This window comes from Clupea harengus, chromosome 8, assembly GCF_900700415.2.
Source record: "Clupea harengus chromosome 8, Ch_v2.0.2, whole genome shotgun sequence".
Classification (NCBI taxonomy): Eukaryota; Metazoa; Chordata; class Actinopteri; order Clupeiformes; family Clupeidae; genus Clupea; species Clupea harengus.
Window position 1 is genome coordinate 24,376,544 of NC_045159.1, and position 16,988 is coordinate 24,393,531.

The following is a 16,988-nucleotide window of genomic DNA, read 5'->3' on the forward strand; positions in this document are numbered from 1 at the left end:
TTCATGTTCAGCCCCTGGGGTCTATATTTGACATTTGTAAAGGTAAGGTATTCGCTACAAAGCACTTTGAACTTCTACATTTCTCTATTTTCCAGGAAAGGCAAGTTCTCAAATTGCGTATCGATTAATGCGTAACAATACATGTTGTCATAAAATGTCACAACGTGCATCTGACAGCCTTCATATGAAGGGAAGCTATGAGTATCTGAGGTGCGTTCGAAGGGGAGGGGCCACACTTCTTTCCTGTCGTGCCTCTTGGTGATAGATGAGTATTAGACCCCCCTGAAAAAGTGATCACATTCAATACACAACCCATACCGCTGCCTCGTATATGGTGAAGAAGAGTATTCAAGATGCAGTTCCTAATTTCGTCTTTTTTCATGGCATGCTTGTTAAAAATGAGCTATGGCGCAGGTAAGTTAATTGCATGTATTTCTATGAACATTTCACATATGTATCTGTGTATGTTTTCCCTCACTTGTGCTGTAGTTATCAAGGAATCTGAGCTTCCAAAGTAGATTCGTTTGCAGCTTACTTATTATGTACGTTGTCATACTTACTTTATAGTTTGCACAGTCTGCGTATTTTAATTGAACCAATTAAGAATTTCTATTCTACATTGCTATTAGGTTACAGGTAAATTGAAAACTGTAACCTGATGGTATTTTCTGGACTTTTCTGCAGGCATTCTGCTGAACGTCTCAGAGTTTGCAAATGCACACAAATACTAAAATGATCTTCATTTTATTACCACAACCCAGAAAAAGCCTACCTGCTCGTAAGACGCATGTCTTTCGGAGACGTATTTCTCCAAAATTGCGAAATTTGTAAGAAACTGATCAAATGTAAACAATCAATTAACTGAATATCTGACACAATGACTAGACATGACGGTCGTCTGCATAGGATTTTGTCCATGGCATGTCCATGTCTGCATAGGATTTTGTTATTTTGCGAATACGAGAGGATGAAATAACAGAATATGCCGCCTCAGAGTTCAATAACTTGCGTAGTGTCTTACAGCGTTGTTATTAGGCAGCTGAACATGCCCACTTTTATGCGAAAACAAAATAAGCCTAATGTTTTTATCACCTGTGTGGTCAGGGTTAAGGCGTATTTCCCCCAGTCAAAGACGTCAAGAGTGTTGGCAATTCAAATTTAAGGGACAGATCCTCCCCGTGTCGTCTTATGAGCCAAGGGCACCTAAATGTCACGGTAAATGTGCTATGGTACATAAGCCTAAGAAAGATTCGATCCCTGGCATATCAAAATAATAACGGAAGCTTCTCCTACGTACAACAAAAATATTATATAGACCACTGCATCGCTTTTTCAACAGCTCTCCACTTGAATCCCATAAATGACTTGAATTCGTGTTCATTCATTCCCCGCTGTGCACCTGCACTCCCTCTCGCAGGAACCTCCGCTGCTCCATAGCGCAGCGTGATAACGGCGTCGGCGAAATTCACACTGGCAGCGGGCACGAGTCACATCCACCCATTGTTGCTTTTATTCAGACAGTATCGATTTGCTATCGAACAAACTGTGAAATAATCAACAAGAAAACGAAAATATATTTTATTCCGTTTTCCATCTACTGTTATGAGAGAAGCGACAAAAGCTTTGTCAAAAGTTTTCAGATGTGTTCCCTTTTACTTTCGTATCTCTAATCTCGTTCCTGAACAAGACTGATGACGAAACGATTGACCTTTCGGCTACACATATAAGACGTAATAGATGAACAGTCACTATCCCTAAAATCATAGACAGGTCAATAGAAAACATGCGCTACCTGTTCTGTCACTTTCTTGTGACGGCAAGGGCTTAACTAACGTCACGGTAGTGATATATCTCCACAATGTCAACTAGAATGGCATAAGCCTACAATAGTCCAAGGAACAGTGATGGTACAAATACTCCTTCTCACACTTAACGTGTCTGTCTAATATGAGTATTCTCTTTTCCTGGATATATAACGCACACGCTCAATGCATAGAGCCAGACTTGTTTTGTCTGCTGGTCCCAGTTTAGCATATTGTGTGTAATGTATATTTTTGTTTAAACTCGTGCAGGAGCGCGAAAGCCTTGATCTCTATGAATTGAGCGGAGGGAGAGCTCTACCTCACATTGGGCATCTATCATTTTCTGAACTGGACGACGTGCAGAAAAAAATGTTTATTTTCTTTTCTTTGTCTTTTGCTTTTCTTTGTCGGTTTCCTACTCCTTGGCCGTTCAAACGGTAGCCTCTTGGGATCGCGCTCTGTTCTATTGAGACCCATTGTTCAGTGTTACTTTGCTCGCGGAGCAGCTAGAGAGATCAAAGTGAAAACCACTGAGTAGATAGCGAATGCGAATAGCTGAATAATGTCACGGAGTTAACGGGGAACAAGTTTGACAGTATTCCAACTGGCTCATTCTCACTGTATTGAAATAGTATTTTCTAACAATACGTCTCCAACAGAAATGCTGCCAGTGTTGGGTAAGAGACATGAAGTCTCAATTATACGCAGCCGTTTCACCTAAACCCACAGCCCATTGAAAACATGTCCGATTCTACATTATAGATGCGCTTCTGCGCATCATCGGGGACTCGATGCATTGCAATACACACACCCAGATGCAGCAGGTTGGTCTGGAAGTGTTTGGAGACATATGTATGAGGATGTGTTCAAGTGTGGATCCATATGCAACCATATCTAAACTCTCAAGAGACTTCATTGCAAACTAACTTTATGTAGAAGCTTCCTCAGAAGAGCTTCTTCTACATTTGGATGAGGACATGGGTAGAATTCTTAAACAACCAAATGTCTCTGAGAATATCGTTTAGAGGTTATATCATGAAGAATTTGAATATATATGATCACAAAAGCTTGCCAACTAGGATGAGGATATGGCTCCACTGGTTAAAATAAAAGGGATGGTGTTTGAAATGGACTGATGTTTTAAGGGGTGGTGGAGTTACTCCAGCTTGGACCTGTTCCAGATCTCTCTTTCTCTCTTTCTGTCTCTTTCTATTGTAACCCTAACCCCAACCCCAATATACCAAAACCAACAGCTCCCCACAGAGTTTATTTTTTTAATTTAGATTGCTTTAGCTTCAAAGTAGGAAAACACAGCACACTTGTTAAAAAACGTTGTTTTGCGTCATTCATGGTACTTCCTGTGCCACAAAACAAGAGGAACCTCTGAGTTTAAGCTCTGATACTGTGGCAGGACCCTTCCCTTATTTTTCCAATGGCATGTGTGTTTTTTTCCCATAAATATTTGGCCTCTGAGATAGCATGAGCCGTGGTGCAAAAGATGGAAACATGGAACTCCTTTGTGAAATATTAATACACTCTCAAACAAACAAGTGAGAATGCGACCCCTAGAGTGGAAAAGGTTTAAGCTCTGTATACATTGAGATAGCACCGAAAGATAAAGCCACTGCCCAAAACTTGTGTGTCTCTTTGCGGGATGCAAAACAATGGGATGAATTCCTGTGTACTTTATTTGAGTACTTTGTATGACCGGGGATAACAGTTGACTTTGGGGCAAAGCAGGAACAATTCCTTGTTTGTGAAAAAGGAAACAAAACAACTATTGATAACATGTTTGATAAATATGATTGGATAAATATGATTGAAATCTAAAACAAATAATAACAGCAGTTTAACTTCCAGCGGAAATAAGTCTAGAGTCCTTCCTGTGTCGAGAGAGCAATCCTGTGTATGCCCAAATTCAATTGTTTTAACAGAATTGTTTTCTTTGACAATGCATTGACTATGATTATTGACATTCATTCATTGTAACTATTAGATAACCCTGCTGATTAGCCTGCTGACCACACCAAGTCAATTTCCTATATGTGAAAATATACTTGGCCAATAAAAGAAGTCTGATTCTGATAATCATGGAAGAACCTTTATAGGAACTCTTCAATGGGTGGGGCTACATTGCAGTTCTATGCTGGATCCTCATGGTGCTCTAAACTCAACCATGGATTCACAATGGACTAATCATCATTTAGAAATCAATTACTAGCCTTCATAGAAGATTTCAATACGTGTCAAATTCTCAAATGAAATATCATTGTTTTAGTTACTTGCAAATTGCTATGAAAAGATGATCAATGGTGAGGCTGTATGCTCAAGACGACACTCTCCTTGGACCTAACAGCTTTGATTGTCAGTGATGGATCGTATTGATTCCCCTATGTCAATAGACTTGTTTTTTTTCCCCTTTATTAAGATTGGTGCTACCAAAGTCAAGTGACCTGTGAGACACATTGTAAGGGTAAGTTCAGTCGTCTTGTTCTGTATCTAGAAACTGGATTTATGCAACTTATTTATGCATAAAGCATGTTTTCTAAAAATGAACATTTAAAAACACAAATCCAATCACAAACTTCAGATGCTTCCACCTATATGCCCTCTTGTCCATCTGACTCTGGGCTTATATTTGTGACCTCTGTCTGAAGGACCAGCGCTGTGGCCTGAAGCGAATGGAGGTTGTGGGGGCAGGAGCCAGTCTCCCATTAACATTGTGACCAAGAGGGCCCTGCCAGATGAGCGGCTCACGCCCTTCAGGTTCACAGGCTATGAGCACGCCTTCAAAGCCACCCTCAACAACAATGGCCACTCCGGTAAGGACTTTGTTTTCTTTGCTTTACTGGGGCATGCGTGGAATTCTCCTGTCACCCTATCTCGGCATGCACATGCTGGGCCTGACTTCTTGCCACTAGAAAATATACGATCTTTGCAACCTATGGAAAGACAAACTTTAACTTAGCACTACTATCAGACGTGACCCTGAGGGTGGGGATGTCCTGCTAGATAAGGCAGTGGCATCACATCCTGTTTGGCTGCTCAAGTTTACACTCTAGAAGATACACTTAAAACTTTAATCATGAAAATGAAAGAAGTTCTAAGTTTAAAGTTTAAGGTTTTTTAAACAATTAAAACCCCACCTCAAAATATCTGTGGTCAGATAAAATATCCTTCTATCTACCCCATGTTCTTAAAAGGATCTTGGTTTGAATGTATGCACTTGCAGTTAAAGTGGATATCAAGCACGAAGCAACTGTCCGTGGAGGAGACTTGGACGGGGTCTACAAGGCTGTCCAGTTCCATCTGCACTGGGGCAAAGACGGAGGGCCGGGGTCAGAACACACGGTGGACGGAGAGCAGTACCCCATGGAGGTGCGTCAACGTTCAGTCAAGGCACACCTCATGCTTGCATACGTGTACAATTAAAAAAACTCACAAAATGGCAATGGATGGCTGAAAGATCTGCTCAATAAGCAACATGTCATTCTCCAGTGTGCTTTTACACATTGGTGTATAGTCATATTATCGTTATATTGATCAAGATATAGTCCCATGTTTGTCCAGTTTGGACTACAACAATGCCATGACATGAATTACAGCATGCAGTTGTGATAGATTTGTTACGAAATGTCATCCTTACTGTTTCCATCTTTAGTTGTGATAGATTTGTTACTAAAGGTCATCCTTACTGTTTCCAACTTTAGTTGTGATAGATTTGTTACTAAAGGTTATCCTTACTGTTTCCATCTTCAGTTGTGATAGATTTGTAACTAAAGGTCATCCTTACTGTTTCCAACTTTAGTTGTGATAGATTTGTTACTAAAGGTTATCCTTACTGTTTCCAACTTTAGTTGTGATAGATTTGTAACTAAAGGTCATCCTTACTGTTTCCAACTTTAGTTGTGATAGATTTGTAACTAAAGGTTATCCTTACTGTTTCCAACTTTAGTTGTGATAGATTTGTAACTAAAGGTTATCCTTACTGTTTCCAACTTTAGTTGTGATAGATTTGTTACTAAAGGTCATCCTTACTGTTTCCATCTTCAGTTGTGATAGATTTGTTACTAAAGGTCATCCTTACTGTTTCCATCTTTAGTTGTGATAGATTTGTTACTAAAGGTTATCCTTACTGTTTCCATCTTTAGTTGTGATAGATTTGTTACTAAAGGTCATCCTTACTGTTTCCATCTTCAGTTGCATATTGTGCACATGAAGGACAAATACAGTTCTCTCACTGATGCCCTCAAAGACCCCACTGGGGTTGCAGTTCTTGGATTCTTCTACGAGGTCAGTCTACAAATTTTTTTTTTTTTTAGTGTCAATTTAGGTTGATTAGTTTCATAAGATACGGCAAATTGATTTAGGAAGTCATTCAGGTGTGCACAAATATGTTTTCTTTCTATTCTTTTCATTCCAGCCATCAACAGCTGTCAATAAAAATTATGATACCTTCATATCAGCTCTGGGAAACGTCATAAACCACAGTAAATATACCAATGCACTTGCATCTTAACTCCTAAAGGAATAGTTCATAAGAGCTAACTGAAGAATTGACTGTTACTTTAGTGCATTCACAGCAAGAGGAAGAACACTGACATGTTGTCTGCCCGCAGGTGACACAAAGGACATCACACATCCCATATCCCTTCACCAGCTCATTCTGACGGAGAGAAACATGACCAACTACTACCGCTACCAGGGCTCCCTCACCACCCCGGGCTGCACGGAGGCTGTGGTCTGGACGGTGTTTCAGCATGCCATTCCCCTCCACCAGACCCAGGTGCAGCATGCTAACACCAGCAACAGACAAACAAACAAACAACAACAACACGCAGAACAAATAGGACAACATGGGCAGACAGGACAGGACATACACTGGGCAGACAGGACAGGACAGACACTGGGCAGACAGGACAGGACAGACACTGGGCAGACAGGATAGGACATGGACAGGACAGGACAGGACAGGACAGGACAGGACAGGACAGGACAGGACAGGACAGGACAGGACATACACTGGACAGGACAGGACAGGACAGGACAGGACAGGACAGGACAGGACAGGACAGGACATACTGGACAGGACAGGACAGGACAGGACAGGACATACTGGACAGGACATACACTGGGCAATTAACCTGAAACACTAGTAATGCGCATGGAAATAGAACAACACACTCAGTTGCCTGTCCATGTTTCCACTAGCTTCATTTCTAAGCAGTTTAAGATGAGACATTTGTAGACGTTTCACTGATTGTGTAGAAACCCATCCACAGCTTGAGTCCTGCCGACTTTTAGAGATCTCTTGTTTTTTTCCACTCTCAAATTCCCGCAGTCACTGAGTCACCCTTTAGATTTATTGACCTGGCTCCCCTGGCCGTTCCAGAGTGGGGGTCAAGATTAAAGGGGCACAGGTGTTTTTTTCCGTAATGGCGTCCAGACTCTGGGATGGCCATTTATTGGAGCTGCCATTTAAAACGTTTAAAACTTCTCATAAAACTTTTGAGATTGAGGGTTTGTGGGTCTCTTTTAATGCATCCTTTCAGTGCTTGTGGGATCCTGCTTAGTCATTTTCATTTCATTGTTTTATTTGCTACCTATTATTCCTACTTGGTATTCTTTTCTTGTTATATTACACATTTCTAATATTATACTATATGATGTTGTTGATTCCGTTTTTTTTTTTTTTTTTTTTTTTACTTCACACATATGGTAATCTGACTTTGTCCAACACTCTTCTACCCCTCATCAATACATCTTCTTTCTCCCCACAGCTCAGAACGTTCTCCAGCCTTAAGTTCGTCGATGGGAAAAGTATGGTCGATACGTTCCGACCAGTGCAGCCCCTCAACGGCAGGCAGGTGTACCGGTCGGGCAGTGCCACGGTTCTCTCCTGCGCCGCCCTCCTCGTGACCTCTGTGGCCATGGCCTTTAGCCTGTCTCACCCCAACTAAAGGGAGAGGCTCCGCCGGGGCTCACCGCATCCATGCATGAACACAATGAGTTCTTACCGAGTCCACCAATCAAGTAACCAAAAACAAGAGAAGCAATCAAATAAAACGCCACCCCTCTGAATACCGGCACACTTTCACGTTCCCAAGTGATTCGTGAGCCATAGACCCTTGCAGATTAATAACACGTCGATTAGATGAAGCAAAATGGCTGTTAGATAAACCCCCTCAACACTGCTCAGGTGGGTGTGTGTAGCAGAAGCTACCGCTCCTGTCAGACCTGTGGGCATTGCATGGCTTGAATGGAAAGAGTGAAAAGCTCATCGCTATCAATAGGAGCACTCTTGAACCCTTTCCAGTTCTGGCTGCAGGCATTTTGGAAAGGAGGAAGAGAATGCATGACCTCGCTCATACACTGCCAAGTATGCACACACACACAAATACAGGCACAAACTTAGACTCACACACACTCACAAGGAGAGAGAAACAGACAGAGAGAGAGAGAAACAGACAGAGAGAGAGAGAGAGAGAGAGGGGGAGAGAAAGACATACCCACAGAAACACACACACACAGAAACAAACATACACACAGAAACACACACACACACACACACACACACACACACACACACACAAACAAACACACAATCTCACATCAAACCGTGTAGCCATTCCAGAGCAACAGCCAGGGGCCTAAATTAACAGACCGGGTCACCTCTCCACGTGAGTCACAGAAGGGCACAGGCTGACATATGAGGAACGCTTCCATGCCGTTCTGAGTAGCAGAGGTGCCTCCTGTGTCACCCATACGACTCAGGAGGTGATGATGCAGGGCTGGGGGTGTGAGTCCATCTCCAACTCTGCTGAAAATAGATCCGGGGGTTCACACATGACACGCATTAACACTAACGTTATGAAAGGATTCCTAAACAGGCTGGTTCTTACTGAACATGCTGACAAAAGAGGGGCGCGTTCAACACTAAAACAATGGAAGTGATACCCTCATAACCAGATGAGTGAATAACAGAAGTAACAGGCATATTTCATCCCCACACCCTTCAGTTGAAAGAATATGAACGCCCATGAACAGAGCTGTTCCGAACAAACAAAAAAGCGACGTGGTGACAGTGAGATTCCGTGATTAGTGTTAGGGAGTCTTTGCATGTTTCGCCTGGTGTTCTGTCATGTTAAGTGGGAAATGTGTAGAGATTTGCAACTGAAATGACCATGTTTTATGTTCAGTACAAAATACCGCCAAATGGTTTCTTTTTGCCCGTCTGGTCCATATACTCCATTTTGGAACACATGATTTGTGTTTATGGCTTGCTTAACAGGGTCTCGGATGCACTGAATGCTATTAACTGTGAATCTATACCCTATTTGAGTTCATAATCTTGTCAGTATAGAGGGCTTCAACTGTATTCAGGTTTGATATGATATACTGTATGTAGATATTATTCATTTGGACAAGATTAATGTGCAGACTCAACAGGGATCATGTATATGTTATCCATTGTTAATGCCCCTCGTTATATTTTTTTATACTGTGTCATTTGCACACTTTTATGAACCTATTTATGTATGTCTATATTAACATATGAAGAAGGACACTGTTTTTTGTTATTTGTATTGATGTGTATTGACTCGTTGAATGAAAGTCAACTTATCATTGTTTTGAATCATTTTAATTGGTATCAAGAGTAAAATAATTCATGTGAAACTTTACTGGCAGAAAATAATGTTGAGAGAAAATTTGTTCTGGGAAAGGAAAGCTTATAATGTATAGAGTATGGTGAATTTCTGCTCATGCAGAGCCATTGCCGATGACATAGAGGAATGCGTTCCAATACAATAATAAACTACTGAATTGCCTTTTTAATGATACCGCTGTTGTGTAGTCTGCTTCTTGTTCAGAACAGGTTATAATACCACATTGGGTACGATCTTAAATACATGTATTTGAAAGGGTGGCATTTGTGTAAGTAATACTGCATTCATGTGCTAAAGGTCCCCCTCAATAGTAGGTTTTATCAGAGCACTAGAAAGCTACAGTGTGACGTGGTTCTCAGATTCCTGTACAAGGAGTCAGACAGCCACATGGGAAATGCCAACAGATATCTCTGTCTAATCCCTTTCTAATTGAGTTGCATTGGATGCTGTCACAGACAAAAGTTCACTACACAACACTCGAGTTCAGAAATTCATAGTTGCACACAGTGGAGCAGACGAAGAACTCCCAACTGACCCCCACCCCCCACCTAAAGTCAAACCCTCAGGCTAACTGTCTGTGGCAGGACAAAACATAAGCAAGAAAGCAGGAGTGTTGACCTGCATTTGCACATTACGTATACGGTATACCAGACAGACCTAGACCTCCGCAGTGACTTCAGATAAGTGCTCGTCTCCTCCAGCCCCGCGCCCTCCTTCTCTTCAGGAGCGCTGTGAGCGTGGGCCACCTGGGAGGGCCCTGTGCCTCTGTCTCCACAGCCATGTAGGAATCAAAAGCCTCATTGTGACAGATGGGAAAAAGCAGAGACAACTGATTCTCCCAAATAAAGGCCGGTCCTTAAAGCTAATATACGGCTCCTGTTCCCACGATGAGTGGCTCTGTATGTAACGCATTCACTGGGCCTGTGGGAGAGGTGAGGGAGGGGGCAGCTCCATGGATGACAGGTTGAGATGTGAGAGTGTATTTTTTTCTGAACATCATGGTTTGATCTGGCCAGATGTCAATGGGACCTGGCCGCCTGGCCGTGGCCTCTTTTACCTCCAGAGGCCCCGACAGATAGGGTGGCAAGGGCCCCCCTCTGGACAAAGGGCCCTATTCTCTTGAAGAGAAACCAGAGGCATCCTCAAGCTCTTTGTGCCCCGACAAGGAGCCCATCAGATAGGCAAGGAGATTAAAAAAAGGTGGAGGCTCCCGAGAAGGCCTCCGTTGCGAGGGCCTCTCCCAAAAAACTGGGGCAATACACACAATCACACACTCAGGGTTCTACAGAGAAGTAACAACATTTGGACACAGGTCAACCCTCAGCCCAAAAACAAACAAGGACATTGGTGTTACGTCACTTGACATCGGAGATTTAAACAACAGAGATGGGAAGCCATGCTAACTGGCGGTATTTGGTCTAACTGGACCTTCAAGAAATTCATATCCATCAATCCGTCAGAACACAGATAATCTTCACACAGACCAAGGGTCAAAGGGTCACTGACACATGGTCTGTTTGTTATAGAGTCCAGATATACCTCAGCTACCATGAGCTGAGTTTCGGTGTAGTCAGAGGTCTCTGTCAGTTATTGAGGGGATATTATATGAAGGTTGCAAATGCATGTTTAGAGATTGAATGTGTGTTGTTTAAATATGTAAGTGCTAAAAATATAAACATTAAATGTCCTTGTCACTCCGTTCATGTTAAGGGTCTATATGAAGCAACCCCAAAGTAAAACATTATTTATTTATAGCTGAAGATGTCTAAGAATAAGAAGTTCTTATACACATTACATGCATCGAGAAACGGTAATGCCGAGGGACACGTCACCCAACTGGCAGCCCAAGCTAGAGTGTAATCTCCACTCAAGCCAACACTGTTTAATGCAGCTCTTGACACTATCAACTACATTGGCTTCCTCAACCACAGCAGCTTCCGCAGACTGCTGCCAAAACAACCTATAGAACTTTAAAGATATGTCCAGACGATCTATCAGTCTGCCACTTTCCAAACACTAATGATGACCAACATAGAAGCTTCCTTTAGAAGGTCAAAGAGCACTTACTAAGGGGGAGTCTGGAAATGCATGCAAGTGGCTCTATCTCACTAACGGGATGAGGTCTGTTTTAACTAGTAAATAGTGTGATATATCACAAGGCTGTTGACCCCGAGAAGACCCCCTGAAATGATAGCATGATAAACGGGCTTGGTGAAGACCTTTTGACCCTTTTATCTTTCAAACTGGAACCAGGAGGTACAAAAACTTTCTCCACAGTTGAGTATAAATGCATTTGTGTAAATTACTCACCCACATATGAAGAGCTTATGTGTCTTCTTTCCTGCCGCACCATTATGAGGGAAACACTATTCCTATAATCCTATCTGCAATATCTTGACTATATAGACAAAATAACAGATATAACAGTAACAAGAACACAAAACTGATGGGCTACCAATAAAGTGATTTACATTCATCCACATGATTTCTCAGTCTCAAAGTTTAACTTTTGTTCTGAAAGGTCAAAGTGTCAAACAAGGCTTTTGGAACAAACACAGTATCTGTTCTTAAGGTGTTGTATTCATCTGAAGGAAGTGTCTTGGCTTGGGGTGTTTCTTGTAATGTACCTTTTTTTGTTTTTACATGTGGGACATTAGATTTTTCTGATGAACGGTTCCTAAATTCGTTTTTTTGTGAAAATCAGACAAAGCTTTAGGTCAACCACCCTAATACCTCTTTAGAACAACCTTTTTGGGTAAAGTGATCTGGATTAGCAGCAGGCTGTGTTAATACTCTGTGCAGTTGGATATGGACTGATAACAGGTCAGCAGTTTAAAGAGAAGCAGAGCATAGCTGCAGTGAACTGCATTCCTCTAAGAGCGGGTGTAGATTTTTGGAAGGGGCCCAAGTTGGGGCTAGAGTGTCAATTTCCTTTACCAATCATATATTTTCTCTGGTGACAGAGCATAAATGAAAGGGAGAGGGTGAGGGAAGGAGGAAAAGAGAGAGAGCGAGAGAGAGAGAGAGAGAGAGAGAGAGAGAGAGGGAGGGAGAGAGGCCAGGAACAGAGGGAATGATCAAGGAACTCTTCTTCTTAAGAAAAAGAAAAAAACATCATAATCATACATTTATTCCATTCAAGTTTGTGATATCTTTATTCGCACAAGAGAAAACGGGAAAAACGAGAGAAGTATCTTCAACAGCTACATCCAAAAATCAGAGGCATGTGGATCTCGTCTTACCGGCAGACATTCCTCCAATTGGAGAGATTCAGGTTCACATTCAATGGACAATTGCCTGCCCAGGAGGAGAGAGGTGCAAGAGGTTGTAACGTTGAGTGGCCGAGGAAATGGCACCCCATGTTGTCTAAGTACTATAGCTGTACTGTATGGGAAAGGAATTTTCAAATGTGCTAAGACAAGCCTGGAGATGACTGTCACCGTCTAAGGAGTCTCAGTCAGTGGGATGGTGAAAACAAAAGCTGCAAGTTGTGTTTGGGTGTGTGACGATGTGATCGTCACTACAGATGAGTATGTGCTCTGACTGCCATGCCATCGAGCCTGGCTCATTTTTGGCACCCTGTAGACCCGGGTTCGCTACAGGGTGTTTGGGCATATTTAGACATTATTTTTTCTGGATGTAAAACCAGCCTGACCCAGGGTTGCTAAACGTGGAGACATAATCAGGTTTTTAACTCATTTGCATGTTTGTTTGGGAATAAACGAGTTAAGGTTAACTCTTTGCCGGGGACAGTAAGGTTTCTTTTGTGTGAGAGGGACACAAACAGTACTGGCTAATGGGGCAACGCAAAGGATTGGAGATTACTGGCTGATGTCGATAGACAACCTCCACTTCCACATTGTATTGTTGTGACTGTTATGAGATCAGACATGGTGCTGTATTCTCAGTGTGAGCGCATTGTTTACTTGATTGAGTTAATAATTCCTTTTGAAGATGCAATTGAGGAAGCATTTGAAAGCAAGAAGCTAAAGTATGCAGAATTGGTAGCGGAAGCGTGGCAACAAGGTTGGCAAGGAGACACAAGACCAGTGGAGATAGGTGTTAGAGGCTTTGTAGCTAAATCAACCACAACATCATTCAAGAGAGCTGTCTGAGGCAAACCAGTGGTTGTGGCTGAGGCGCTCGCAAACTATTTGGGGTCATGAATTAACCTGAACTAAAACTATATTTGAAATCTTGTTGAGGTGTATCTTGAGGTGTATGTGTTGTTGTCCCTGGTAGTGACATGTGTTCTAACCCATCATGAATATGGAGGGGGGTGGCTCTGGGACACCAGTCACCACCGTTGAGCCTTCAGGAGGTGTTGTGGGCCTTATTCAATGAAACACTGATGAATAAAGGTGCCTGCTTGAAAACCCCAGTGAAATGCCCACAAAGGCAGTTTTGTTGTTGTTGTATCCTGCTGCTCGGGTTCTATGGTTGGGCGGTCATGTTGTTGTCTTTAGCATTTGTGGGTGCAGACAGCGCATGTTGTAGTGTTGTATTTATCCTGGGTACAATATGTGGCACGTGTTGCGGCTGTCTCCAGCCAGCTGTGTGTTGTTGTATCCTGCTGCGCAGGATCTATGGTTGAGCAGTTGTTATACCAACAGCACATCTTTTCCTGTGTATAACAAAAAAAAATACCCATTTCCCATAGGAACATTTTAATTATCAAAGACGGATCTTTGATAGCTCAGGAGACCTAGATGTGATCTCATTATTGTTTCAATTATGTATCAATTTCATAACTATTCCTTAAGAGAAACCGTTTGAGACAGAAATGAGATGAGACACTTCTTTTGTAAAAACCTACCATAATTGACAAAAAATTATGTCCTAGCTACCCCTCTCCACAACAGCTTTGTCATAGGCTAGTTCATCTATTGTGAAAGTGTGTGCCTCATCCCCAAACACCGAGGAAAAACAGGGGAGCTGAAATTCAGATGATTTAGTAAAAACTGAGCATGATTTGTGAATCTGTTGAGAGTTCTGTTCCAAAACTAGCAAGCTAACTACCTAAAAGGAATGCAAAAACCTTGCAAACACTACCAACAGCCCAGCTGACACTGGTGGAAGCTTGCCAACACACTAACTGGTGTCTTTTGGCAGTTTAGCTGGCAATGTCATGCTGTGAAAGCTTTTCTTCCATTTTTGCAGGGTGTTCCAGCCCGGAACACAGAACTACATAGGGCATATCCTGGATGGCTAGTGACCATATGCTATCAAAATTAATTTGAGGATGGTACCAAAACTAGTTGCCTATAAAACCATACCTCAAAAAGTGTCAAATTGTTGCATAGTGTTACTTTAACACCATATGAGACATTTGGTATATATTGAAATCTCAGAAGCAGGAGATTTAAGCCTAAATCTCACTTTTAATCTCACTGTTGTCTAAGCGATCTCTTTTTTAGATTTTCTTTTCGTTGGGGAAACAAACTTCACAAGATGTGGCCTTTGTCACTGAACATGGCTGATGCTATTTCAGACTAGCATGAGCTGTTGAGTCTCAAGTGTGTGGTGTTCAGGCGTTGCCTAAACGTTGCTACCACGGTGAGGTCATCTCAACAAGTGGAAGAGAATGTGCTCTTATGGAAGTGCCATCCTACCTCTAGTAAGTAAACAGCACGAACAGATAGCGAGTTAGCACGCCAGACGCAAATATCTTGGCATGCCAGCAGTACGCCCACCAAGGCTCCATGGTAACGTAACGTCTGTTACGCTGAGGCAGGTCAACAGGAAAGGAACCGTGGCAAGGGTGAGAGATGGACCCTCTCCTAGAGACAAAGGTATCTCGAGTATGCGGAGTGCCTGAGAGGGGTGTAGCAAGGAGAAGGGGAGGGTGGGGGTGGACAAAAAAACAATCAGTATGGGGGTCCTTCTATTTTGGACGGCATTGTTATTGTTTTGGAGAGAGTGAGAAAGGACTTGGGACGGCAAGGAGAGAGAGACCTGGTGCGTTTAAGGAGGTGAAAGTTCACATTTCACTCACCATCTTTCTCCTTTCTTTGATCGTTCACAAGTCCTTGTGCACTTTTGAGGTAAAACTAAGTTTTACATTAAAGGGAAAATTTACCATGGCTTTTTAGTCTGGTGTTGTTGTCAAGACTTTGACATGTCACAGCTCCTGTGCCTGCTTGCCAATGTAATGGAGTGCTGGCTGACAGTCAAATAGCCCATTTCTGTAAAATGACCTGAAGACTGAACCATAGCGTGAGAAACCGTAGAACGGACATTCTTATTGATAATGATGCTATCTTCAGTTTGAAACCCACAATAGGTAGTACATTAACTGATGAGGGCCAATTGGGGCCCCAATGATATGATGATGTTCAACATTGACAGTTTCAAAACCGTTAAATTCATTTAACTTTGTTTACTTATTAGTTTCCATAGTGATACACATCATCAGGATCTGGACACATAGGAACCTCGCTTACATCTAATCTTCTCCGTCTTATTTTATGGAAACAATTCAATTCCCATGGTGAGTATTAGTGACTGTTGTCTGGGTTATTGAAGCCAACTTTCTGTGTCCTTTGTCTCGCCCACCTGTGGTGGGACAGCCCTACGTCACACCACTGAAATGGCGCTGGTATGGTGTCTACACTCAATGGGAACGCCAGGCGGAAGGAAAGGGTCTTCCTTTATTTTCCAATCTTGGAAATCTTTTCGCATGAGTCATAAGACCCAGACGCCACAGTGACAATAATTGAGTGCTGCCAATATCTCATAAAAACGTCAAAAAGCGCCAAACACTCAACTCCGGATGTCACCCCACACACCCACCTCACAAATCCACACACACACACACAAAACACACACACACCCCAACCCCTAATGGCGGCCAAAGACTGGTGGGGGGGGGGTTGGGGTAGTCTAGCACATGACCTCTGTTGTTTTTCCAAACTCAAATGAAAGCACGATGGGAAAGTAAACTGGCGCAACATATTTTGATTCCAATTCTCGAAAACATTCTATGACAGCACTGGAGAAAAATTACAGTTTGTTCCTTTTCAACAGTAATATTTACAAATCTGAAGGAAGCACTTATTGGCAGCCATGAGCAAGAGGCCTCGAGAGGATTGGCTTCGGACTAGACGGACAAGGATCTGAGCAGACGCAGACAAGTGACTCTAAAGGCCATCACTTCCTAAGTTTATGCACACAGAAAAACAAATGTTCTTGTAGCTAACAATTATGTGCAAACAGAAACTGACAATAAATGGTCCTTCTTCTTTTACTGAAATTGTGCGATTCTCAGTAAATATCTAAAAACATCAGGCTAAATGTCCTTTGATGATAAAGGTGATACAGCAAAACATTCTGTGGTATTTATTTTCATATTCAATATCTCTGCAAAAGCAAAAGCAATATATAGGGATTTATCATTCATTTTCAGCAAAATTTAACAGAGGATATATATGATGTCAAAAACACACAAATGCCTTTATACTAGACTTCTCTAAAGTGACCTTGCCACACACAAAAAATGCTGATAACTGGATGGAACAAT

At 42.2% G+C, this 16,988-nt stretch overlaps 1 protein-coding gene and 1 long non-coding RNA gene across 2 annotated transcripts; both read left to right on the forward strand.

The window, feature by feature from the left end:
• Positions 1-206: 206 nt before the first annotated feature.
• ca4a (carbonic anhydrase IV a) lies at positions 207-8,305 on the forward strand. The gene is made up of 8 exons (XM_012822771.3): positions 207-414; positions 4,231-4,275; positions 4,460-4,624; positions 5,035-5,180; positions 6,003-6,095; positions 6,226-6,292; positions 6,422-6,588; positions 7,583-8,305. Exons 1-8 carry the CDS (start codon positions 354-356, stop codon positions 7,760-7,762), a joined length of 924 nt encoding a protein of 307 aa, XP_012678225.2. The 5' UTR covers positions 207-353; the 3' UTR covers positions 7,763-8,305.
• A 6,578-nt stretch (positions 8,306-14,883) lies between these two features.
• LOC116221373 lies at positions 14,884-16,746 on the forward strand. Its single transcript, XR_004164087.2, has 3 exons — positions 14,884-15,261; positions 15,860-15,959; positions 16,496-16,746. It is a non-coding gene; the product is annotated as an uncharacterized LOC116221373 (long non-coding RNA).
• The last annotated feature ends 242 nt before the right edge of the window (positions 16,747-16,988 follow it).

Coding starts and splice junctions, on each gene's coding strand:
- ca4a (XM_012822771.3), top strand. CDS start 354: ATGCAGTTCCTAATTTCGTCTTTTTTCATGGCATGCTTGTTAAAAATG. Junction 4,276..4,459: donor CTGTGAGACACATTGTAAGG/GTAAGTTCAGTC, acceptor CTCTGTCTGAAG/GACCAGCGCTGTGGCCTGAA. Junction 4,625..5,034: donor CAACAACAATGGCCACTCCG/GTAAGGACTTTG, acceptor ATGCACTTGCAG/TTAAAGTGGATATCAAGCAC.